General features: G+C 43.1%; 1 protein-coding gene across 2 annotated transcripts in view; it reads right to left on the bottom strand.

The window, feature by feature from the left end:
- Positions 1-26,847, bottom strand: part of ITK (IL2 inducible T cell kinase) — a 119,720-nt gene that overhangs the window by 61,383 nt on the left and 31,490 nt on the right. Inside the window, exons 5-10 of one of the 2 annotated variants that reach the window (XM_044277911.1) lie at positions 12,220-12,254; positions 11,188-11,333; positions 8,829-8,894; positions 6,507-6,561; positions 4,185-4,264; positions 2,338-2,471 (exon numbers count right to left, since the gene is read on the bottom strand). In XM_044277911.1, coding sequence (XP_044133846.1) covers positions 2,338-2,471; positions 4,185-4,264; positions 6,507-6,561; positions 8,829-8,894; positions 11,188-11,333; positions 12,220-12,254 — 516 coding nt within the window. The remainder of the gene's footprint in view (positions 1-2,337; positions 2,472-4,184; positions 4,265-6,506; positions 6,562-8,828; positions 8,895-11,187; positions 11,334-12,219; positions 12,255-26,847) is intronic. The other variant, XM_044277912.1, reaches the window with a different exon arrangement.

The raw sequence follows: 26,847 nt of genomic DNA, 5'->3' as shown, positions 1-26,847 counted from the left end.
ATATAGGGGGGAACATGACACTGGACCATTATATCTTGGGAGTGGGGGGAGTAGGACCCTGAAGGTCTAGACCATTATTTTTAGGGGGAAGCAGGACCCTGGAGGTCTAGACCAATTTATTGAGGGGGGAGCCGCAGGATCTCCAAGGTCTAAACCATTAAATTGTGGGGGGGAGCAGGACACTTGATGTCTGGACCATTATATCTGGGGACTGGCGGTGGGAGATTTAGGATGGGTGTGGGAGGTCTTGGAGGAGTGTGGGGATGCTGGGGTGGGAGGTACTGGAGGGGTGTTTGGGTGGGAGCTCTGGAAGGGGTGGGAGGTCTGAGAGGTATGTGGGGGTGGGAGATCCGGGAGGGGGGCCCATAATTTTTTTTGCTATGGGGCCCAGTCATTTCTAGCTACGCCCCTGACTGACATTGACCAGCAGGCTGCTGGAGAACACTCAAGGCAGGCTTGGGGTCTACACCAGGTCCCAGCCTGCCTATATACACATCGGCACCCCGCAATCTCATTTGCGAGATGCTGATGGGAGACAAAGGGTGTCCGCTCCCGCTGTCACCAATTACATGCGGTGGACGCCATTGCCCGTGGCATGTAAGGTGTTAAACAGCCTAGAGCGCCACTCTGACCTGTGCAGAGCTTAGACCGGGCAACCATGAAAAGGCGGTGGCCCAGCCTAAGGCCCCTTAGTGACCGCCGTAAAAAGGTGTGGTCACTAAGGGGTTAATGATGATAATGCAGAATATGTTGCCACTATATATGTGAGTAAAATAAATTATATGGAACTCTAATAGGGACTGCTAAATCATTCTCCTTACTCCCAAATAGTGAGATAGCTAGGCAGTTTTGCCTTTTAGAGTCCTGGGAAAGCTGAGTTAAAATAATTTGGAGCTGTAATAGACTACAGAATACTAAATCTACCAAGATACATCCCCCTCCTCACTCCTAAATAGTGCCATAACCAAGCTGATTTGCCTTTTAAGGTCCTGAAAAAGCTGGGTTACTTGCAGTGTCTCCAGCACTGATGAATGTCAAATTTGTCTATACAGACAGTGAGAAATCCCTCCTGGATATGTAGGCAAACTTGACATTCACTCACTTGGGAAAGCTACGTTGCACTTTGTGTAATGTCAGTGGTGTGGTACTGTCCACACATACAGGGGAGATTTTGTAAGAAGCTGTTGAAGTTTGCAGCTTCCACCTCATTCACAGTTCTGTGAATGTCTCTTAATGTGAATGTAGCATTAAAGGCTATGTACACATTCGGTGGCTGTTTTTATGATTGCATTTTACTAATTTTGGGCTAAAAATCATTTTCAATTGGTCTTTATTAAAAAAATATTCAGCCATTCTGTCACAAAGGGTTAAGTGGTTGTTTGGTTGTGTGTATTGCAGTTTAAGGATACCTTCACATCCGTGGTAGCAGTGTTCCGGTAGTCTTTTCCGGCAGGCAAGTGGAGGATTGTCCAGACACAAACAGCAGCATGCAACGGTTTGTGTCTGGTGCGTTCTCTGCTTGTCAGCTTGATGCGAATGGAATGTCTGCCAGACCCCATTATACTTTAAGGGGGCAGTGGATATTCTGATCTGGCAGTGCTGGGTCCGGTTAATTCCAGCAATCTGTTCTCTGATGAAACGAAACAGCTTGCCGAAATGAAATATGCAGATGTGGAGCTAGCCTTACTTTTACTTTGTGTCGGTAATCTAATAACTCTTATCTCTAAATTACTAAAAGCTCAAAAACACTTATTTAAGCCACATTCTTACCAATAAGATAAGAACTGAGCTATATTGAGTGTTTAGGAGGTCAGAGATCAGAGATAAGGAGCCATCAGCTGAGCTGCCTGATAGAACAAGGTAAAAATACAGAGCCTGCTACTAGAGAATCTTAAGGCTGTACAGAGAAAGGGGCTTAACATTTTTAATAAAGACCAATTGAAAATATGATTTTTAGCTCAAAAGCAGTACAATGCAATAATAAAAAAATGCCCACAAAGTCCATCTCCAGCCAAAGATGGAGAGGCGGGGAGAAAAGACACATTTCATTGAGTTTTCTGCTTTCTGCAGCAGTTTGCAGATGTCCGTGAAGAAAGTACTACAGACAAACTTTCCTGGGAAGGTTATGTTTTACTTTTTTTTTTCATGGCTTAGTGTCCATTTAAGTCTCTTCATCGGGTATGGTATAAGACACTATGTGACTATGTGAATATTTTCTTAATACAATGCCTGATGAAAAGACTTAAAAGCTTGTTTTTTGTTATTTTTTCAGTTAGCCATTAAAAGGTATCAACTACTAGGGACTTTTTTTCTCAGTCTTTTCCATATGATACTTACCGCCACTATTGTGTTGGTGGTAATGAATGAGCTGGGGGATGTTGGAAAACACAATCTTCTCAGCCAAGTAATATCGTGGAGGTTTATCACTTGTTTGCCGAATATGATAATGCTTTACTGTGTGAATTCCATCCCTGTGTGTAAAATCACAGTATAAGACCGACATAAAAGGGAATGAACTACAATACCAGACATACCCCCTAAACAAGATTGCTGTTTCAGAAAAAAAATAAAAACAACAACTAGTAACTCTGCAGATGTTCCAAAACTAAAACTTGCAGCATGCCATGCATGTCCTGGGGTATGTTGGATGTTGCAGTTTTGCAACAGCTGGTAAGCCTCAAAGGAAGAGAGAGAGATAGAGATAGATAGAGAGAGAGAGATTAGAGAGAGAAGAGAGAAAGAGGGAGAGAGAGAGAAAGAGAGAGAAAGAGAGAGACTCAAATATAAATACTAATGAATAGATGATAAAGCTCCTTACTGGAATGGTAAATATTAAAGTGTCTGACAGGGTTTAGAAATATAGTTGGTATTGCAGCACAGCTTCAACGGAGTGAAAGAGGCTGAACTGTAATACCAAACACAATCTGTGGACAGGTGTGGCACTGTTTTTGCATGAAAGCAGCCAAATAACTGTAATATTTGTGGAGGCATTTTAGTCATATTTCCTTGTTTTTCATACTTTTTTACCTAAAGAGACATTTATGGGAAAATGTTTGAAAAAACCCACTACACCCATAGCATACGGAGATTAAAAAAAAAAATAATACCAAGGGACCAAAAAAAGGGCAGAAAATCTTAAAAAATGCAGTGTGTGTACTGAATTTTATACTTTCCTATTGGCCAACATCTAACATCCTGCCATGGCATTTTATGGTCCCAAATAACGGCAACGAAAAAATTATGTGTTTTTGAAAAAAATATATACTATGAAACCACTCTTATGGCGTCTTTTATACACTATTTTGGTCCTGATTTTTTTGGGAGCAAAAAAAAGCCTAAAACATGCCTGACTTGAGCAACATTTTTAGAGTGTTTTATTTATGCTTTTTTGAGGCAATTTTGCCCATATCATGTGTTTTTTTAAAAAAAGGGATCATGCACACGAATGTATTTTCTTTCCGTGTCCGTTTTTTTGCGGACCGTATGCGGAACCATTCCTTTCAATGGGTCTGCAAAAAAATTGAAGTTACTCCATGTGCATTTCATTTCCGTATGTCTGTATTTCTGTTCCGCAAAAAAAAAAAATTGAACATGTCCTATTATTGTCCGCATTACGGACAAGGATAGTACTTTTCTATTAGCGGCCAGCTGTTCTGTTCCGCAAAATACGGAATGCACACGGAGATCATCTGTATTTTTTGCGGATCCGTTTTATGCAGACCGTGAAATACATACGGTCCTCTGCACGAGGCCTAACATTTTTTATGGTGTTTTTTGTATCCATTTTTTTTTTAAAATAGGATAGTATGTATTGTACCCCCTGTAATGTCACCTCCTCTATAGAGCTGTAGGTGGGAAAAAGCATTGTTAAAAAACGCTATTCAAACACACCATAACACCAACATACATTGCACATGCGTTTGAAGAAAAAAGCCCAATTGAGGTCTATGGGAGAAAAATGCTAAGCAATAAGGGCAAAAAACGCCAGACCCAGAGCCTGCTTTAACCCAAAAAACGCACCTCAAGGGTAAAATTGCCTAAAAAGCGCAGCAAAAGATTCCAGCAAAAAAACAAAAAACTTAAAAAAATTCAAAAACTGGAAACTGCAAATACCAGAAGAAAACCTATGTGTGACACCAGCCGAACCTTTTCTCAGGTTCGAGTTTTATAAGCTTAGCAATTACCCTAAGGATTTGGTGAAGATGGATACATTGTACTTCCCTGGCTCTCTTGAATCCCGAACCATGAAAGCCCCTTCTTTGCCCTGTTTGGATAAAACAAAAAAAGCCACAATGAGAAAAATGTCTGCATATTAATACAAATCCCACTTATATCTCCAGTACTAGACTCTATGGGCGGATAACTGTCCCTACAATAAAGATACATTATTCCCATTAAAATGCATGCTAAAAATACCGCCGTTAAAATGCATCTCTAGTCAGATTAGCAATTATTCCCCGGATGTATCACTCAGACTGTGCCAAATACTTCTACAAAAGATCTGATTGAACACCAAAGAAAATCTAAATTTGCATATAAAATGACAAGCATAAAGGAGGCCAAATAATTTCACTTCCCGTTAGCTTGCAATGGGATTTGCCCTATCAGCTTCAGATGAAAAGATGTAGCAGAGTTTGATTTGTAATTTAGGATAAATAATCATTACTAATGTATTGTGATGGTCCATATTGCCTCCTTTGCTGTCTGGATTAATTTTTCCATTACATTATACACTGCTCGTTTCCATGGTTATGACCACCCTGCAATCCATCAGCGGTGGCCGTGCTTGCACACTATAGAAAAAAACACCAGCCTATGTGAGCCCGAACAGTCCCGGCCACCATAGAGGCTGGCATTTTTTCCACCCCTGATGGATTGCAGGGTGGGCGTAATCATGGAAACGAGCAGTGTATAATGTGATGGAAAAATGAATCCAGCCAGCAAAGGAAGCAATATGGACAATCACAATACATTAGTAAGTGCCTTATACTAACTTTCTCTACATAATAAATGCCACTTGCTAAAGTGAGACAACCCCTTTAAGACTAGGTTCACATTTGCATTAGAGGCTCCCCTAGGAGCCCCCATTGCAGATTTTGAAAGAAAAATAAATAGCAAAGAATGCTGGTAAACTAACTAGCACCATGATAGACGCCTGAAACATGTAATGATAGTCAATGTGGCCTGTTGGCGCGATAGGCGTCCATCATGTGACAGATCTGTCACTGCCGTTATTTTAGTTTTTCGGTTCCTATAACAGAAGGCACACTGCAAATACAGTGTGAATAGCCTTTTATAAGAGGATAGTGGTGACTCAGCAGTGACATGCCACTTGGGGAAATGTGACGACAGAGGTTAGTAATTGGCTGCAGCCGCATGATTGACCCCATCTGTGCAGAAGTTGACAGGAGCAGACTGGAAGTCCAGTGAAGACAGCCAAAGAGCCACGGAGCTGAAATGGAGTAGCGGCGAGCGGGTAGGTATAGGTCTCTTCAGAGGCATTGCTGAGTGGGGGGGAATAAAAAAAAAATCCTTGATAACTTCTTAAAGGATTAAGGTGTGCGAAATGACCTTTGTGTCTAAAACAGTGTATGATCATAGCATCGAAGTTCTTGGATGTAATTTGAGTAGGGGTTACTTGGCTTATTAGGGTACGACCACACTGCGTGGTCGTGAGCAGTTTGGTGCGTGGCCGTGTTGCGGTTGAGTACCACATGGCCAATTAGGCCTCAGCTGTTAATGATTTGACAGTGATAATTTTTGTAAATATATTTGATTAACCAATTCTCACCTTTTAGGAGAAAATTCATCCCCACTTACCTCATTGTTGTCTTTCGGTCTGCCCTGGTTACGGCCACCACTCTTCTCCGGCATCCCGGTGGCCGCGCTTGCGCAGAAGACTCCTTCTTTTCTCCCGGCCGGACCGCTCGCTGTCCTGAACGCGCACGCTGCATGCGCGATGGTGACTTCTTCCTGGCTAGAATAGTACAGAGCCGCGAACGCGCACGCCGACCCTGTACTATACTGTCCAGGAATAAGTCACCATGGCGCATGCACGGCGGCATGTGCATTCAGTCCAGCGCGGCCTGGCCGGGAAAAGACTTCAATGATGAAGCTCACCCCCAGCCAGAATCCAGGAAGTGAACGGTGTGCTGGCAGCAGGTAAGTATGAAAAAGCGAAGTGGGATAACCCCTTTAATTAATGAAGACTGCACTGTATAGCCTGTCTGCATGGCAGCGCAGTATTGAACGTGCCATTTGTCCATTAACAATGCACACTGGCTATACAGTGTGGTCTTCATTAGTTAAGTAAGAGGCAGCTGTGGCCCAATTGGTCACGTGGTACTTGACCGAAACACGGCCAAGCCCCGAACGTCTCAAGACGGCGCCGTGTGGTCGTACCCTAAATATTGAGAAGCTCTGCTCTAGGGAATAAGGACCTTGTGGAGAACAGCTCCCCCCTAAATTCACATTTATCTTTAGACAATTCAGGTATAGATACCAACCTTATCAATGAGAAGCTTTTCCGCCTGGTTTCTGCTAATGTTCCTGTTGTACCACCTAAAGACATCAAATATACATGTTAACCTACCAAGTGCATAAGTAACAGTGGAAGGAAGTAGGGCTGTGGGGTCGGACTACACAGAGATGCATAGGAGCTGCAGACACTAAATGATGGTTTTCATTTTTTGAATTTTAGATGCACTGAAAGAATCTCCGAAAATGATTGAGGTTAATAAAAGAAACCCCACTGACTGCCTTAATTGGAAAACTCTTTTTTAAATATCCTAACTGGACAATCCCTTTAAGCTATGATTCAGGAATGACTTTTAATGTATGTTCCTCATTTATCAACAGAAAGTTTCAGTTATGTAGAAAAAGGTTACAGGAACTGAAAGGAGCGGCAGTGAACCACCGTCCTTTCTTATTAGTTGATCCAATTATTGGTGTGAAAAAGCGGAAATAATTGTAGAATGAATCTTTGATACATACAGAGGATCTTATATAGAAAAGTAGTCCAAATAATACATCATCAGAAATGTTACATTTTGACATTTGGCAAGTGAAGATAAGCTACATGTACCTCCATATATTCTTGCTGCCAACCATATGGCAAATACATTCATTTTCTTCTTTAGGCAAGCAGAACTATTGCACATCCATACAGGCGGAAATGATAGCCCAGTTACAAATAACCGAGCGTAGGACATTACATGTGTTTATGGAGGATGATGGAGTATTAGGCTACATGCACACGAACGTATTTTGTTTCCGCGGCCATTTAGTTTTTTGCGGATAGGATGTGGACCCGTTCATTTCAGTATGTCCGTTCCGTAGCCCCGCAAAAAAAAAAATAGAACATGTCCTATTCTTGTCCGTTTTAGGCATTGTTACAATGGATCCGCAAAAAAAAAAAACGGATGGCATACGTTTTTTTTTGGAGGATCCGCAATTTGCAAACCGCAAAACACATACGGTCGTGTGCATGTAGCCTTATACTGAGCATTCCACCAAATGCTATCTCTCCACACCCTCCCATGGACATGCACGCTCTGCTTGCCCAATAATGTATTTTATTTCAATGAGGAGATGGATATAACTCGCTGCCTGGCAGTGGGCATGATAAAAATCCAACGACTACAAATTCAATACTGTGATTGTAAGGCTAGGTTCACATCATCGTTTCATTTTTCATTCTTGTGATCAATCAGAATAAAAATTAAAAAAAAGGATCCTTTATTTTGAACATCTGCATCCATTTAAGGCTCCATTCACACGTCCGCAAAATGGGTCCGCATCCTTTCCGCAATTTTGCGGAAAGGGTGCGGACCCATTCATTCTCTATGGGGATGGAATGTGCTGTCCGCATCCACATTTGCGGATCCGCACTTCCGCATCCGTGCTTCCGTTTCCGCAAAAAAATAGAACATGTCCTATTCTTGTCCGCAATTGCGGACAAGAACAGGCATATTCTATTATGTCGGCAATGTGCGGTCCGCAAAATGCGGAAAGCACATTGCCGCTTTCCGTGTTTTGCGGATCCGTGTCTCCGTGTATCCGCAAAACACATTGCGGACGTGTGAATACAGCCTTAGGGTACTTTCACACTTGCGTCGCTGTATTCCGGCAGGCAGTTCAGCGGGGTCCAGCAATCTGTTTGCAAACGGATACCATTTGTAGACGGATCCAGACGCGGATCCGTCTCACAAATGTATTGCAATACCGAATCCGTCTCTCCAGTTGTTATCCGGAAAAAAATGATCTGGTATTTATCTTTTTCACGTTTTTAAAGGTCTGCGCATGCGCAGACAGCAAAACCGGGTCTGTTTTTTTTTTGGAACACTTAATGCATTTCAATGGAAAATAATGCCAGATCCGGCATTCCGGCAAGTGTTCCGGCATTTTGGACGGAGAAAATACCGCAGCATGCTGCAGTATTTTCTTCGTCCAAAATCCGTACAGTGACTGAACTGAAGACATCCTGATGCATACTGAATGAATTGCTCTCCATTCAGAATGCATTAGGATAAAACTGATCACTTTTTTTCTGGTTGTGAGCCCCTAGGACGGAACTCAATACCGAAAAAGAAAAACGCTAGTGTGAAAGTACCCTTAGCCATTTCCATCTAAGATCCATTATTTTCCCCCCTTAAAAAGTACTGTATCTCAGATGGAGATGGCTAAAACGGATACAAAATAAGCATAACTGATGCTCAAAAATAATGATTTTTTTTTTTTTTTTTTTGCTATTCTGATGGATCAGACGAACAGAAAACTACCGGTAAGGGCCTGGCCTAACATCTTTATGAGGTTCAAGGTGCACTTACTCATAGGTTAGCAGGCTGTCTTCACTCTGCCTTGCCAGAAAGTTGCTTGGGGCATAACCAACATGTCTGAAATAAAATGAACATTAGAATATGTCTTATTTTCATCACAGTTACTATAATTACACAATTCAAAAAATTGTTCTGTGTAAATCAATTACCTTGCCATACAGTAATTAAATACAGTACAGTCAAATATACATCTAAATGTTTTGTTCGCTTGAGCTCCAAAGCAAAATCTGTAACATGGCCCCCACCTACCATGTGCCATTTCTAATACTAGTGTCTTCTAATGTGGTGGATGGGCCCAGGTGCAGCTCTCCCCCCCTCCCCCGTAATTAACCCTCTTATTCTCTTCCAGTTTTGAACTTATAGCGTGTGCAAATTAGCTGTCCTCCAGAAGGAAAATCTGTCTCTCTAGTGCCACCTATTGGCGGTAGCTCTCCTGTGAGTTAGTGTCTGACCCATTAAAAAGACTTGAAACATGACGAGTGATTATAGCCAAACCAGAGTCAAACAAGAGGAAGAGACACCCGTGTGTAGACAGCTGTTTTGGATTTCTTGTTCCTTGTCAGCATAGAGCTATATTGCTAGGATATGCCCCCATTGTCACATTGGTGCGAGTCTCAGAGGTCCTGCATATCCTACACCGAGCGGTAGGAGGACCCGGGTCCGGCTGCCACCAAGCGCTCTCCCCATAGTACTGAATGGGAGCGCACAGCCAGCACTCGGCTATTTTAGGCGGTCCCATATAAATAAATGGGGGGCGGCTGCGCATGCGCATTGTGTCCTCCACAACTTTCAGACCTCCGTTCTCAGTGTAGATGGGACCCGCACCTATCAGACAAGGGGGGCATACCCTAGCAATATGCCCCTATTGTCTAAGAAAACCCCTTGAAATCCCAAGTTGTGTTTTAAGATTTTTTTAATGAGTTGAACATAGACTCCTAGGAAGGCTCCTTCCCCATAATTGCCTTGGGTAAAGGTGGCGCCGATCACCTGATGAATGACCTTTTTTTTATTGGATGGAAGCATAATTTCTGGGTAGCAGATAGTTCTGAGTACACAGCTCTCTGCAGCACAGCAACAATGAATCTGTGTGGGGATGAGAGATCGCAGTAGTGATGGCTCCTTCACATATAGTGGGGATGATGGTGTATGCAAATGCAGCTCTCACCTCCGCTCACAAGGCAATTATTGGGAAGGTTAGTTCATGGTAATTTCCTGTTCAGTCGGCCTGTGTAAAGGGCATCTGTCAGCAGATTTATACCTGTGTTGGTCCCATGTTCAAATGTACCTGCATTGCTGAGAAAAATTATGTTTTAATATATGCAAATGAGCCTCCAAGAGCAATGGGGGCATTGCCATTACACCTAGAGGCTCTGCGCTCTCTGCAAATGCTGTTCCCTCTGCACAGGGCCAGGGTGATGATGTTTGACAGGGCCAGGGTGATGATGTTTTCACTGCCTGGGCCTGCAGAGGGTGTGACAGCTGCAGAGAGATAAGCACTAATGTGTAACAGCAACACCCCCGTTGCTCCTAGAGACTCATTTGCATATATTAAAACATCATTTTTCTCAGCAATGCAGGCACATATGAACATGGGACCAACACAGATGCCTTCAGCTGCCAAGCGCTCATGTAACAGGTCAGACAGTGTCATAGGTATAAATCTAGTGACTGAGGCCCTTTAACTTATAAAGTTCTAGTACTAAGGTTTGGATGCATAGTTGTAAATCAGACCCAAAATCTGCAAGGGGCACCAACTGTCTATAAATTTCTGGGCAGTCTGTACAAATAGGACACGTTTTCAGTGATCTGTACAAAAAAAAAAAAAAAACAATGACGTGTCCATGACTTTTTTTAAGCTGGAGGAGCTTGTACAGATTTTTGTGATGGTAATGATCATTATTTATGTGTTGACATCAGTATTCGAAGCTATAGATTTATCACTTACGATCTTTATTATTTATTACAGTTTTCTATTGAGTCCAAAAAAGATATTTGCCGTCTGTGATTTATGGATAAGTTGTCCAGAAAAAATTACAATTCAGGTTGGCAACCACACAATCTAGTTCTCCTTACACCATATATGGTCATCAACAAAGATCATTCTCAAGAGTTGCGTCCATTGGAAATCGCAAACTGGACAACTCAACCTAGATAGATTTCATGATGTTGCACATTGTTGTAAGTAGATGGCGATCATGGTATTCATGTCGCTTTTTCAACTTTTTTTTTCAACTCCAATTGAAGGGTTAATCAGTGGAGAAAAACTTTCACTAGTAAATGACCTGGTGCTAAATGTTAGTTTAGAAAATCCTAGGAACAAGTGTAGGGATGTTTATCGCGAATCACCTACCCATTTTTATCCTGCACTTTCCACCAATGAAGTTCTGAGGTGTCCAGTGGGAGATATTCTTCCCCTCTACAGAGTGCCAGCTCTTGGGAATTTGCTGTTGCGTAATCATATAGCGCCACTGCCCAACCTTGATCTAAAAAGCTCTTCTGGATTGAAATAGAAAAAATGAGAAGATGAGAAGATGATGGGCCATGGCCTGATACTACAGGTGACTGTTAAAGGAACACTAAACCTAGAAATGATAACTGTATAAACAAATAATAAGGCGATAAATGTGCCCCTTTATCAAATTGTATGGCTGTCTGCATGGTCCTGCCCAAAAAATCCTGTAGGGATCTTGCAGAAAGTGGGGCTTAACTAAGGGGCCATGCTTTGCATTCTTTGTCTCCTGCTGCAGACAGAGCAGTTGTGGAAGGAGGGGGGGAGCTTCTGCATCTTGTTGCCTTACAGTCAGACACAGCATTGTGAAGAAATTACTTGATCTTCTGTAAAATGTAAAATATACCGTATTTCTATATACGGTATATTTTAATTGTCATGACAATACGATAGAGGTGGATATTAAAAGGTCCTTTAAACTGGCCGATGTTCAGGCAGATTATTGCTAATGATCGTTTGTACCAGCGGTCGTTAGAGATAATCTGCCTGTGTAAAGGTGCCGCTGATTACCTGATGAATGGGCAATAGAATCTCTTGCGCGGTCACCTAAATTATCGTTTGCTCTAAACAGCACTCTGCTGCCAGCAAACAATGATTCTGTATGGGGATGGGTAATGGCATTAGTGATCGCTCCTCCCTAAACTGTGGAGGAGATCGCTACATGTAATAGCAGCTTTCTCCTCCACTAACGAGCAAGCGATTGCTTGGCTACATCGGGACACATAAAGGAGTATGTTTTTCTATGTTTAATACTGATGTTGACCGCAAAAAAAAAAAAAACATTCCGTTACTTTGTTTCCCCCAGAAGAGTAGAATCCACCTATGTCTTGATGAGTTATTACAGAACATGGGCCAACATATTTGTAGACTTACCCTGTTGTCAACTGGAGTGGGTGGAAGCGGTTTCCCTGTAAGACAAAATATATAATATATCTCATAGCAAACAAAGCAAATAAGATCTGTGCAGAAAAATGGCAAGTTAAAGGCCTATTAGACGGAGCAGTTATTGTTAGAATTTTGGAAATATCCTGTTTCTCTTCTGCTCTATTCCATACAGGGAAATTCCATAAGAAAGTATATGGTACAGCACTCTTTTTTATGCAGTGGCATACATCGGGAGATCCTTACAATGTATACTTCTCACATATAAAGCAAATACAGTGTGAATTGACCCTAAAGCTACTGAGTACAGTAGGTGGCTGCTGTTTTAAGAATTAAACCTAGGTGTCCTTGGTAGCTGATCTGATTTCCTGATTTCATAGACACTACAAGGAAATTTCCCAGTAGGCCAATGCCCATGGGCCACTCAAGAGTTCCAGCCTACCCCTCAGGGGGAGAGGTTATGTGTCCAGCTTATCCCCTGCTGGGGAAGAAAGCAGGACTTGTCCTGTTTGGACATGCTCTGCCTGTGGGCTTCTACAGTCGTGGCCAAAAGTTTTGAGAATTACATAAATATTGGAAATTGGAAAAGTTGCTGCTTAAGTTTTTATAATACCAATTTGCATATACTCCAGAATGTTATGAAGAGTGATCAGGTGAATTGCATAGTCCTTCTTTGCCATGAAAATTAACTTAATCCCCCAAAAAACTTTCCACTGCATTTCATTCCTGTCATTAAAGGACCTTCTGAGATCATTTCAGTAATCGTCTTGTTAACTCAGGTGAGAATGTTGACGAGCAAAAGGCTGGAGATCATTATGTCAGGCTGATTGGGTTAAAATGGCAGACTTGACCTGTTAAAAGGAGGGTGATGCTTGAAATCATTGTTAACCATGGTGACCTGCAAAGAAACGCGTGCAGTCATCATTGCGTTGCATAAAAATGGCTTCACAGGCAAGGATATTGTGGCTACTAAGATTGCACCTCAATCAACAGTTTATAAGATCATCAAGAACTTCAAGGAAAGAGGTTCAATTCTTGTTAAGAAGGCTTCAGGGCATCCAAGAAAGTCCAGCAAGCGCCAGGATCGTCTCCTAAAGAGGATTCAGCTGCGGGATCGGAGTGCCACCAGTGCAGAGCTTGCTCAGGAATGGCAGCAGGCAGGTGTGAGCGCATCTGCACGCACAGTGAGTCGAAGACTTTTGGAAGATGGCCTGGTGTCAAGAAGGGCAGCAAAGAAGCCACTTTTCTCAAAAAAAACATCAGGGACAGATTGATCTTCTGCAGAAAATATGGTGAATGGCCTGCTAAGGACTGGGGCAAAGTCATATTCTCTGATGAAGCCTCTTTCCGATTGTTTGGGGCATCAGGAAAAAGGCTTGTCCGGAGAAAAAAAGGTGAGCGCTACCATCAGTCCTGTCTCATGCCAACGGTAAAGCATCCTGAGACCATTCATGTGTGGGGTTGCTTCTCATCCAAGGGAGTGGGCTCACTCACAATTTTGGCCAAAAACACAGCCATGAATAAAGAATGGTACCAAAACACCCTCCAACAGCAACTTCTTCCAACAATACAACAACAGTTTGGTGAAGAACAATGCATTTTCCAGCACGATGGAGAACCGTGCCATAAGGCAAAAGTGATAACTAAGTGGCTCGGGGACCAAAACGTTGACATTTTGGGTCCATGGCCTGGAAACTCCCCAGATCTTAATCCCATTGAGAACTTGTGGTCAATCCTCAAGAGGCGGGTGGACAAACAAAAACCCAGTAATTCTGACAAACTCCGAGAAGTGATCATGAAAGTCAGGAATTGGTCCAGAAGTTGATTGAGAGCATGCCCAGTTGAATTGCAGAGGTCCTGAAAAAGAAGGGCCAACAGTGCAAATACTGACTCTTTGCATAAATCTCATGTAATTGTCGATAAAAGCCTTTAAAACGTATGAAGTGCGTGTAATTATATTTCACTACATCACAGTAACAACTGAAACAAAGATCTAAAAGCAGTTTAGCAGCAAACTTTGTGAAAACGAATATTTGTGTCAGTCATAAAACTTTTGGCCACGACTGTACATAGTTGCATGTCCCCTCCTGGGCTTGCATTACCTAAAAAGCCAAGCTAAGGAAGCTTGAAGACAGGATTTTTTTTTTCCTAGGATTACAGTGAGAGTCAGACTACAGAAAGCTAAGTTGCATCCTACAACCGAAAGCTAAAGAAAAAGTTCCTATTTGAGCCAGCCAACATAGCATTGCTGAGGGAGTTCAGATGTAGCAGAGCTGAGAGTGTTTGCCTGCCAGGAGTTCATTCCAAAGCTGCTGACCAAGTCTGTATACTGTTTGGATTACTATTTACTTAAGTAAAGCTGTATTGGAATTATACACAAAGGCTGGACTCGATTATTCCTTCATCATCCAAGTTAAGTACCCCTCTTGCACTGCAATGGACAACCACGCCTGGGATCCAAGGATATCCAGGTAGGAGCACAGTAACACGTGCATACAACACCTTAAGGGACACTGTAGGCCCACCTACACCACTCTGGCATTCCTACATCTGGGTATCAACACCACTATACAAAAAGAGGACTCCATGTCCTCATTGCTTAACTCCAACTGGCGTCACGACCACTTGTTCTATAAGAGGGACATATATCGTAAAAACCTCCTAAGGGGAAAGGGATACCCCAGACGTCTGGCCACCGCCTGCTGCACAGCTGGCAGTATTTTGTGCTGCACTGTGGGATTTGGTTCTCCTGAGGCAGTATTTTGCGCTGCACTATAGGATTGCTGGCACTGCCTAATACTGTTGTCCCTGCCTATATACACTCACCTAAAGAATTATTAGGAACACCTGTTCTATTTCTCATTAATGCGATTATCTAGTCAACCAATCACATGGCAGTTGCTTCAATGCATGTAGGGTTTTGGTCCTGGTCAAGACAATCTCCTGAACTCCAAACTGAATGTCAGAATGGGAAAGAAAGGTGATTTAAGCAATTTTGAGCGTGGCATGGTTGTTGGTGCCAGACGGGCCGGTCTGAGTATTTCACAATCTGCTCAGTTACTGGGATTTTCACGCACAACCATTTCTAGGGTTTACAAAGAATGGTGTGAAAAGGGAAAAACATCCAGTATGCGGCAGTCCTGTGGGCGAAAATGTCTTGTTGATGCTAGAGGTCAGAGGAGAATGGGCCGACTGATTCAAGCTGATAGAAGAGTAACGTTGACTGAAATAACCACTCGTAACAACCGAGGTATGCAGCAAAGCATTTGTGAAGCCACAACACGCACAACCTTGAGGCGGATGGGCTACAACAGCAGAAGACCCCATCGGGTACCACTCATCTCCACTACAAATAGGAAAAAGAGGCTACAATTTGCACGAGCTGACCAAAATTGGACTGTTGAAGACTGGAAAAATGTTGCCTGGTCTGATGAGTCTCGATTTCTGTTGAGACATTCAAATAGTAGAGTCCGAATTTGAGCGTAAACAGAATGAGAACATGTATCCATCATGCCTTGTTACCACTGTGCAGGCTGGTGGTGGTGGTGTAATGGTGTGGGGGATGTTTTCTGGGCACACTTTAGGCCCCTTAGTGCCAATTGGCCATCGTTTAAATGCCACGGACTACCTGAGCATTGTTTCTGACCATGTCCATCCCTTCATGACCACCATGTACCCATCCTCTGATGGTTACTTCCAGCAGGATAATGCACCATGTCACAAAGCTCGAATCATTTCAAATTGGTTTCTTGAACATGACAATGAGTTCACTGTACTAAAATGGCCCCCACAGTCACCAGATCTCAACCCAATAGAGCATCTTTGGGATGTGGTGGAACGGGAGCTTCGTGCCCTGGATGTGCATCCCTCAAATCTCCATCAACTGCAAGATGCTAGCCTATCAATATGGGCCAACATTTCTAAAGAATGCTATCAGAACTTTGTTGAATCAATGCCACGTAGAATTAAGGCAGTTCTGAAGGCAAAAGGGGGTCCAACACCGTATTAGTATGGTGTTCCTAATAATTCTTTAGGTGAGTGTATGTTGGCCCTGCCTACTTGTGTTGCCCTGCCTTCGGTCAGTTTGGACCCACCAAGAAAAACTATATAAGACTGTTGACGGTTTAAAGAGTAACTAAACCTTTACATAAACTTTTAATATGTTGTCCCTCCCTAATGCCCTAATAAAACTATATCTAATATACTTTATTAATCAAATTTCTATTTTTAGTACACTTTTCCCTGCCTAAACCGCCCAATTCACTGTGCGCCTAAAACTGTTCTCTGTACACCACTGACAGCTCATCGGTGTACGGAGTACATTTTAATAAATGGCGCTGCAGCAGCGCTGTGAGTACAGGCCACTCTGCTCAGCTAATCCTGGCATAGTACACGGGTACAGGGTAACCATGTGCTATGCCAGGAGTTAGTATTCATCCAGGAAGCACGGGCAGGAGCAGCAATGTGTGCTCCTACCCGTACTCACAGAGCTGCTGCGGCCCCATTGATAAAATGTACTCTGTACAGAGAACAGTTTTAAGCGCACAGTGAATGGTGCACTTTGGACAGGGAAAAGTGTAGTAAAAATAGAAAATTGATTAATAAAGTATATTAGAGAGTTTTATTAAGGCATTAGGGAGCACATATTAAAAGTTTATGTAAAGGTTTAGTTACTCTTTAAATGTTTTCTCAAAATGATGACCTTTTCATCTACCACTTGTGACATTTATGGTGATTTATCATTTCTCACTGATGCTATCTTTTGATGAAGCTTGTGAGACACAGTATTCACTATGGGAATAGGAAATTCTTTGTGGTCAGGACAGTTAGGCTGTAAAAATGATAGGGTGATGTGTAAAAACGTAATCTCTTCTTTTCTGTCTTTGTCACATTAGCCGCCATCACTCTAGAATCTTATTCAACGAACTATCATATGATAAAGATCATGCTACCATACTGTGGCTGGCCAGCTAAGACCTGTCCTAGGCTGCTAATATAGCTTGTGTGTTTATACAGCTAGACCTGACAACAACCTTCATACAGTTCCTATGTTTGTGTGTTAAAGACAAAAGCAGAGTTATTTATAGTGACTTCATGTTTGGTTATAACGGTTATATATATTGTGTTCACAGAAGCAGGAAAGATAATATGCCTTTAAGATTCATTATATAGATGTAAGGTAAGCTCAATGACACAGCAGAAACAACAGAAAGCATAGAGTTAAACTGTTGTTGCTGGGCAGGAGTCTTGACCAATCACAGCCAGCCTCACACAGAGCAGGAGTTTTGACCAATCACAGCCAGCCTCACACTCAGCCTGTGTAGGAAGTTTTCTCTAGCAGGAGCTGCTTGAATCATTATTCAACAGAGAGAGAAGTTGAACAGACACACACTGCACTGAGAGCTGTGTTTTATGGAAGCAGAGAGGCCAAAATAGGTATTTAAAACAGTTATATAATGTCCCTACTGTTAATATAGTGATTAGAACGGTATACTGAACCAGTTATGTGTGTGTTTACTTACAGTTCCACCAATTGCAAACTAAAAAGTTCACAATCCAAATTCAAGTTCCATTTTGCAATCCAAATTGCATACAACCATACCAGATCATACTCAACCAACCTGCAAATAGTTACTGCTAACTGCATACTGCAAATTGCGACCAAATTCCATACAAATTCCAAACAATCAAATAAATTGCATACAAATGCGAACTGCTCATACCAGAACATAAGCAATTGTATAGAGCAAACTGCAAACCAAGTAGAGCAGGTGAACTATGAGTTAGACCTCAGATATACCTCTCAGAGAGATCCTAAAGTGCTTAAATAACTTAAAGTGAGAGTACAGACACTGGAGAGAGAAATATATCCACCATTTTATGTTGAATGACAAGATTAAACAGTTGAACCACAATCTTATGTATATCACCATTTTGTGATATCTTTTCAACACATGTTTTGTACATGGACTATCTGCTGCGGAGGCAGCAATGTTATATATGAAGAAAAGTTGAAGTTAATAAAGAAGTTATTTCAAGCATTTGGTGTGCTCTTTAAACCTACTGTTTCCATAGAACGGCGCTAGAGGAATTACAGAGTAACAGACAGTCTGGTTTGACCAAAAAGTCAGAGATATCAAAATTCTTCTAGTGCCACAGCGCAAAAGGCACTTTATAGTGCTGCGCCTGTCACACATACTAGGTACAGAAGTAAGATGTCCATAAGTAAGAACAAAGTGGAACATTTCTGGTTTGTTCATGGCCACTACATCTCACCTAAGGTAAATGGCACTACTGTGTCACTCCAAAGCACCCGCTGAGCTTCCCAGTGACTGGAAAAAAGTGATTTCTAGTTAAGTACTGACTTTGTACATTTCAAGGTGGTGGTGGCCTCCATCTTAGTAGACAGTAAACTCTTCCATCTAAGGCAGCTTATGATTAGAGCTGAAGATAGGGTGGCCAGATGTCCGGTTTTAGGCCGGACAGTCTGGTTTCTAGACTTGTGTTCCTCCGTCCGATGCAAGGCCAGTATGGATGGCCAGAAGTCCTTCTTTTTTGTGGTTAAGCTGACAGCAGGCGGCCTCCGGCTCATATATGGTCACTTTAAGTATCCCCGACAGGAGGCAGGGCCTGGCAGCACGTCCAGATCACAGTGCGCTCTATCGTGATGTCACAACGTCATCAGCGCTGCAGCTGCTACACTCAGCACCGACCAAGTCTGTTTTTTACAGGCGGGAACAGAGGAGCGCGGGACGTGGAGAAACCGCGGGTGCCGCCACTGCCACACTGCCCACTTGCCCAGTCTCTATCTACAGAGTCTGTACAAACTACAGTAGAGTGTACACACACTCAGTCACTCAACCGACTGTTGAAACTACCCTCGCCAGCAAGCCAGGTCCAGGCAGCAGCACTCTCAGGCACTCAGCTCAGCCTGTATTTTACGTGATGGCCACAATACTTACTAGTGGTGGGCAAGTCTGTTATGTGTGACCGTATTGATCCTTTACATGTGTGCAATACATATGCTTATATGTCACTCTGGCGAATTTACAGTTCCCCCCATTAATATGCGGTTTTACACTCAGTGTTTTATGACACCTTTTCCTTGTTAGTCTGGTATATGTGAGGGTGGGGGTTCACGGTCCCGCTACACGGGGCATCCCATCCCCTTTACCTTGTGCCTTCGTGTTACTGTATATTTATTACTTTTCGCCCTAATAAACTACATATATTTTATATGAGTGTTCTCTCATTCTTCAATGGGGTTATTGGTCTCTCTTCTCTTGTTGGTTTCAGCATATTATACTAGACCCCACTGTATTTTTTATACCTTATTTGAGTTTTTCTTATAGGTTAGTCTAACTCAGCTCAGCCAACCTCCCTCGACTCAGCCAGCCATCAGCCCACACTGAGCCCAGCCTGCCTCCAGCATTCAGGCTGCTTTCAGCAAGTCAATTCAGCCTGAGCCAGCACAGCAGCCAACCCACACACAGTCCACTAGGAATTAGGCCCAGCAGGGGCGTAACGATCGCGGTAGCAGGGAGTGCAAAGAAGCGCTGTGACGGGGTCCAGCATGAAGTACAGTGACAATGCCGGGCCCCCATCAGGGCGCTCCATTACATGTTTAATATGAGGCAAGGTGGGGGAGGTTTGCGCAGAGGGGGGGAGGAGGAAGAGGGGGGATGCGCGCACTCACTCACATACACTCGGCCCGGCAGTTCTTGTCACTGCTGGGCTGTCTCCAGATCATCAGTGAAGCAGAAGCTCCAGCGCTCCCTCTGCTGGCCGCACATCGCGCTGCTGTTTGTGGGAGGAGCTCTGAAGGCCCAGGAAACTGCCTTCAGTACAGCCAGCAGCGCGATGTGAGTGTGGCAGCGCAACATCAAGGAAGAGGGTAAGTATGGGGGCAAAGGGAAAAGGGGGGTTGATGGGCACAACTAGAGTGAGGGGGCACAAAAGTGGGCATCTCTACTGAGGGGGCACCTAATCTGCCATAACAACTGTGAGGGGGGCACATATAAAGGCATAACTATGAGGGGGAACATATATCAACTACTGTGAGGGCGGCACATAATCTGGCATAACCGCATAACCACTGTGAGGGGCACATATGTGGGCATATCTAATGTGAGGGGCACATAATCTGGCATAACCACTGTACAGGGGCACATATCTGGCATAACTACTTTGAGCGGGCACATATCTAGGCATAACCACTGTAAGCGAGCACATATCTGGGCATATCCACTGTTAGAGGCACATATCTGGGCATAACTACTGTGAGGGGGCACATATCTGGGCATAACTAATGTGAGGGGGTACATATCTGGTCATAACTACTGCGAGGGGCACATATCTGGCATAAATACTGTGAGGGGGCACATATTTGGTATAACTACTGTTAGGGGGCACATATTTGGCATAACTACTGTGAGGGGCACATATCTGGGCATAACTACTGTGACAGGAACAAAGGTGGGCATAACTGCTGTGAGGGGCCACAAGAAGGACATAACTTTTGTGAAGGGACCACAAGGTAGGCATTAGTACTGTGTGGTAGCACTTAGGGGAAATGTCCTAAATTACCCTGCTATACATTGGCATAGCTCAGTCTACTAGGCCAGCACAGCGCCCCCTGCTGGTGATTTCATAGGGGCAGTCACCATCCCTTCCTTTTTTTTTCTCTATCACCACAGGTACCTTGTTCTGGATCCAGCGGATATCACGCTGACGCCAGCGACACCCTGGATGAGGTAGGACCAGATTTTATTAGGACTGGGTGAGTGTAGCCATGCATTGGGCTTAGGGCTCTTTAACACGAGCGGATCCTGTGCGGCTAGTCCGCTGCGTGAATGACAGCCAAGCCCCGCTCCGGACAGCAGAGACACGGAGCAGTAACATGATTGATAATGCTCTTTGCCTCTCTATGACCGTTTTGCTACAAAATAGCGGTGACAACTTTATCTCACTGTGATTTTGTAGTAAAAAGGTCACAGAGAGGCACGGAGCATTATCAATCATGTTACTGCTCTGTGTCTCTGCTGTCCGGAGCGGGGCTTGGCCCTCATTCACGCAGTGGACTAGCCGCACAGGAAAAAGCCCTTAGAAAATCTGCCGCTTCTTTGCAAAAATGGGGGGGGGGGGGGGGCCCGATCCAAAGTTTGCACTGGGGCCCATAACACTCTAGTTACGCCACTGAGGCCCAGGTATTACTACTAGTTACCATCTGGCCTTGGTATCTTCTGTATATGATTATGTATATGAGCTGGTATAAGTTATACATTTGTCCTCTTCTGGTACCAGAAGATATATAACTTATACCAGTTGTACATATACAATTATATACAAAAGATACCCAGGTTATACCAGCATGCTCCATATCACTATATACAAGAAGATGTATAACTTATACCAGCTTTACATAGTGATATGGACCATGCTGGTATAACCTGGATATCTCCTGTATATAATAAGATATGTACAGATGGTATAAGTTAAAAAAGTTATACATCTTCGTGTATACATTGATATGGAGCTTGCTGGTATAACCTGGGTATCTCCTGTTTATAAATAATTATATATGTACAGTAGGTATAAGTTATACATCTTCCTGTATATAGTGATAAGGAGCATGCTGGTATAACCTGGGCATCTCCTGTATATAATTATATATGTACAGCTGGTATACGTTATAGATCTTCCTGTATACAGTGATATGGAGCATGCTGGTATAACCTGGGCATCTCCTGTATATAATTATATACAAACCGGATTCCAAAAAAGTTGGGACACTATACAAATCGTGAATAAAAACTGAATGCAATGATGTGGAGGTGCCAACTTCTAATATTTTATTCAGAATAGAACATAAATCACGGAACAAAAGTTGAATCAGAATTTCATGGTGTCAACAAATCCCCCAAAAGTTGGGACAAGGCCATTTTCACCACTGTGTGGCATCTCCCCTTCTTCTTACAACACTCAACAGACGTCTCGGGACCGAGGAGACCAGTTTCTCAAGTTTAGAAATAGGAATGCTCTCCCATTCTTGTCTAATACAGGCCTCTAACTGGTCAATCGTCCTGGGCCTTCTTTGTTGCACCTTCCTCTTTATGATGCGCCAAATGTTCTCTATAGGTGAAAGATCTGGCCTGCAGACTGGCCATTTCAGTACCCGGATCCTTCTCCTACGCAGCCATGATGTTGTGATTGATGCAGAATGTGGTCTGGCATTATCTTGTTGAAAAATGCAGGGTCTTCCCTGAAAGAGATGACGTCTGGATGGGAGCATATGTTGTTCTAGAACCTGAATATATTTTTCTGCATTGATGGTGCCTTTCCAGACATGCAAGCTGCCCATGCCACACGCACTCATGCAACCCCATACCATCAGAGATGCAGGCTTCTGAACTGAGCGTTGATAACAACTTGGGTTGTCCTTGTCCTCTTTGGTCCGGATGACATGGCGTCCCAGATTTCCAAAAAGAACTTCGAATCGTGACTCGTCTGACCACAGAACAGTCTTCCATTTTGCCACACTCCATTTTAAATGATCCCTGGCCCAGTGAAAATGCCTGAGCTTGTGGATCTTGCTTAGAAATGGCTTCTTCTTTGCACTGTAGAGTTTCAGCTGGCAACGGCGGATGGCACGGTGGATTGTGTTCACTGACAATGGTTTCTGGAAGTATTCCTGAGCCCATTCTGTGATTTCCTTTACAGTAGCATTCCTGTTTGTGGTGCAGTGTCGTTTAAGGGCCCGGAGATCACGGGCATCCAGTATGGTTTTACGGCCTTGACCCTTACGCACAGAGATTGTTCCAGATTCTCTGAATCTTCGGATGATGTTATGCACAGTTGATGATGATAGATGCAAAGTCTTTGCAATTTTTCGCTGGGTAACACCTTTCTGATATTGCTCCACTATCTTGTGGGAATTGGTGATCCTCTACCCATCTTGGCTTCTGAGAGGCACTGCCACTCTGAGAAGCTCTTTTTATACCCAATCATGTTGCCAATTGACCTAATTAGTGTTAATTGGTCTTCCAGCTCTTCGTTATGCTCAAATTAACTTTTTCCAGCCTCTTATTGCTACTTGTCCCAACTTTTTGGGGATTTGTTGACACCGTGAAAATTTGAATCAACTTATTTTTCCTTTAAAATGATACATTTACTCGGATTAAACGTTTGATCTGTCATCTACGTTCTATTACAAATAAAATATTGACATTTGCCATCTCCACATCATTGCATTCAGTTTTTATTCACAATTTGTTTAGTGTCCCAACTTTTTTGGAATCCGGTTTGTATGTACAGTTGTTATAAGTCATACATCTTCTTGTATATAGTGATATGAACCATGCTGGTATAACCTGGGTATCTCCTGTATATAATTATATATGTACAGCTGGTATAAGTTATACATCTTCTTATATATAGTGATATGGACTGAAAAGGCCGCACATGCTCAGTTTCCTCCTTCAGCCGCCTCCTGAGCTGTGATAGGGAGAGCATGGACACGCCCCCTTAGCTGCAGCAGAACAGACACTCCCCTTGAGCTGTGATAGGGAGAGCACGGACACGCCTCCTGAGCTGTGATAGGGAGAGCATGGACACGCCTCCTGAGCTGCAGCAGAACAGACACTCCCCTTGAGCTGTCAGCTTGATATAAATCTAGCAGAACAATGAATGGGGAGATCTCTGGATCCATGTGAGGTACAGGGCTGGTTCTAGCTTTGTTAGAAAGAGATTGTCATGTACTATATAATGTCTGATATTAATTTTTTACATTAGTCATGGGATAACCCCTTTAAGTGTAAGAAATTCTTAATTGAAAAAGCCACCCTCCACTTTATTCGGTTAGGTTGCAAAATTAGAATAGATGCTTCATAAACATGGTGCTTGCCATGAACACCATATTTCTCAATGTATTTACACTAGACAACTGGCATAAATACATTCATACAGTATGGGGGAGATTTAGAACAGGCTTAATTGCCTATAGCAACCTATCAGATTTCACCTTCCTTTTCCAAAGGAGCTGTGAGTAATGAAATGTGGAATCTGATTGGTTGCTATTGGCAGCTAAACCAGTTTTCTTTTACACCAGTTTGATAAATCTCCCCCTATATCCCCTGCAGCCATCACTAGGGGAAGCGCAATGCCTTTGATACAGATATTATTCATATCAATGAGAGCAGTGTTCTCATTTCGGGAACAGGAGAAGCAGTTCTGAGCTGGGCCCTTACTCCTCTGGATCTGCCTCTATTGTACAGAGAATGATACCGCTTTAGCCAAAATTCCTGCTTATAATTAAAGGAGTCGCCCCATTAAAAATATTCAAAATTTTTCAAACCAGCACCTGAATCTGAATACTTTTGTGATTGCATGTAATTAAAAATTTACGACACACACTGAGTTATTCAATAAAATGTCTCTGTATAGCGCCACCTGCTGATTATCATTCTCCTTATTTCATTTTCCACCTCAGTGACCTTGCTAAGATGGATGCAGATGCTCAGTTCCAAGTTCCTTCCTTTCACTGCCGCTTGTCCTATATACTGTGAGAAAGGAGATGTCTCCTGACATGTGACAGAGAGAGAGAGAGCTGCAGCAGAAAGGGTACTCCCCCCAGAGAAAGGACTCCCCTGAGCTGCCAGGGGGAAGAAAATGTAGCAGAAAGGGTACCCCCCCAGAGAAAGAACTCGCCCCTGAGCTGCCAGGGGGAAGACAATGTAGCAGAGCAATTAGACCAGTGAAATTAGAGATCTCTGGATTTATTTGAGTTATATATGATTCTATATGATTTTAAGTTTTACATTAATAATGGGATATTAAACACTCTACATGCTTTGCATAGAACCATTCGCAGTACTTCCCTAATAACTTCGGAGGGAGTACCATAACTTTATTGACCCATGCTACTTGGTTACAAGATTACCTTCGAATTTCATACATATATAGGTGATCAAGACCATACCATTTAGGGCTCGTTCACACGACCGTGTGAAGCCCGTGCCCATGCTGTGGACCGCAAATTGCGGTCCGCAATGCACGGCACCGACTGTGGCCCAGCCGCATGGGGATCTTGGACCCATTCACTTGAATGGGTCAGCGATCCCTCCGTTCCGCAAAAAGAGCATGTTCTATCTTTTTGCGGTGCGGGGGCACGGAGCGGAACCCCAGAAAGTACTCCATAGTGCTTCCGGAGTGTTCTGTTCCGTGCTTCCATTTCGCATCTCCGGATTTGCGGACCCATTGAAGTGAATGGTTCCGCATCCGTGATGCGGAATGCACACGGAACGATGCCCGTGTATCCGCAAATGCAGTCCGCAATACGGCAACAGGCAGCACGCGTTCATGTGAACGAGCCCTTACTGTGGTGTGTGTCATCGTATCATCTGGAACAACACACCGATCACAGCATGTACCATTAGATATTGGGGATTCACCACTGTAGATACTTCAATATGACCATCAGGCAACTGTCATTATGTTTATTATTCAGTGGTAGACTTCAATATGGCCACACAAAAAGTCTAAAAGAGAGAGAACCTGTCACCTCTCCTAACATTTCTTAGTAACTGCTTGCATTTCCCACGTAATAACAATTCTGAAGCGTATTTTCATATAATTCGATGCCATTCCTCCATTACTCCTACTAAAAGTTATGAGAATGGCCAGCTGTTTGCAATAAAGGTCCATCTGGGTGTTATCAGTTGGGGAGTGTGTCCCCAACTCCCACACTCCCAGTCTGACACTATATAATCAGGTACACCCCCCCCCCCCCCCCAACTGGTTACACCCAGATTGACCTTTATTGCAGACTGGTTATTCATTTATAACTTCTAGCGGGAATAATAAAGGAATGGCATGACAGAGATCTACAAACAGGTGCTCCAGAATTGTTATTGCAAGTAGTTACTAAGACATGTTTGGAGAAGTGACAGGTCGTCTTTATAAGGGTATCATGTAATACTAAATTTCCCCTTGGGGTGGCGCTGCAGGAGGTTTGAATACTTACTTGCTGCCAGTTTTCCTTGAGACTTTTTATGTGGCCACATTCCCACATTGAAGCACCCCACCGAATAATGAACATAATGACAGTTGCCTGATGGTCCTTCGGCGTATCATATGGCAGTATCTACAGTGGTGAATCCACAGCATCTAGTGGTACATGATGTGATCGGTATGTTGGTCCAGATGATCAAGTGACACATGCCACAGTAATGACTATTGCCTGATGTATCACATTCATATTGCAGTATCTACTGTGGTGAATCTCCAGCACCTAGTTCCATAATTCAACCACCACCAGCTGCAGCAGAAAGGAAACACCCTCTTAGAACGTTCACGCCCCCTGAGCTGCCAGATTGAAATAAATCTAGCACAGCCATTGCATCAATGATTGGGGCGATCTCTGGATCCGTGTGAGGTACAGGGCTGGTTCTAGGTTTGTTAGAAAGAGATTGTCATGTACTATATGATGTGTGATATTTTTTACAATACTCATGGGATAAGCCCTTTAAATACAGTTGCACAGAAATTGCTTTTCTTAGCTACTTCTGCCTCGTCAGGAAATCCAGTCTAAAGATCTTATCTGTAATCTATAAATGAATCTTC

Source organism: Bufo gargarizans, chromosome 2 (assembly GCF_014858855.1).
Source record: "Bufo gargarizans isolate SCDJY-AF-19 chromosome 2, ASM1485885v1, whole genome shotgun sequence".
NCBI classification, from domain to species: Eukaryota; Metazoa; Chordata; class Amphibia; order Anura; family Bufonidae; genus Bufo; species Bufo gargarizans.
This window is presented reverse-complemented; position numbering and strand designations above follow the sequence as displayed.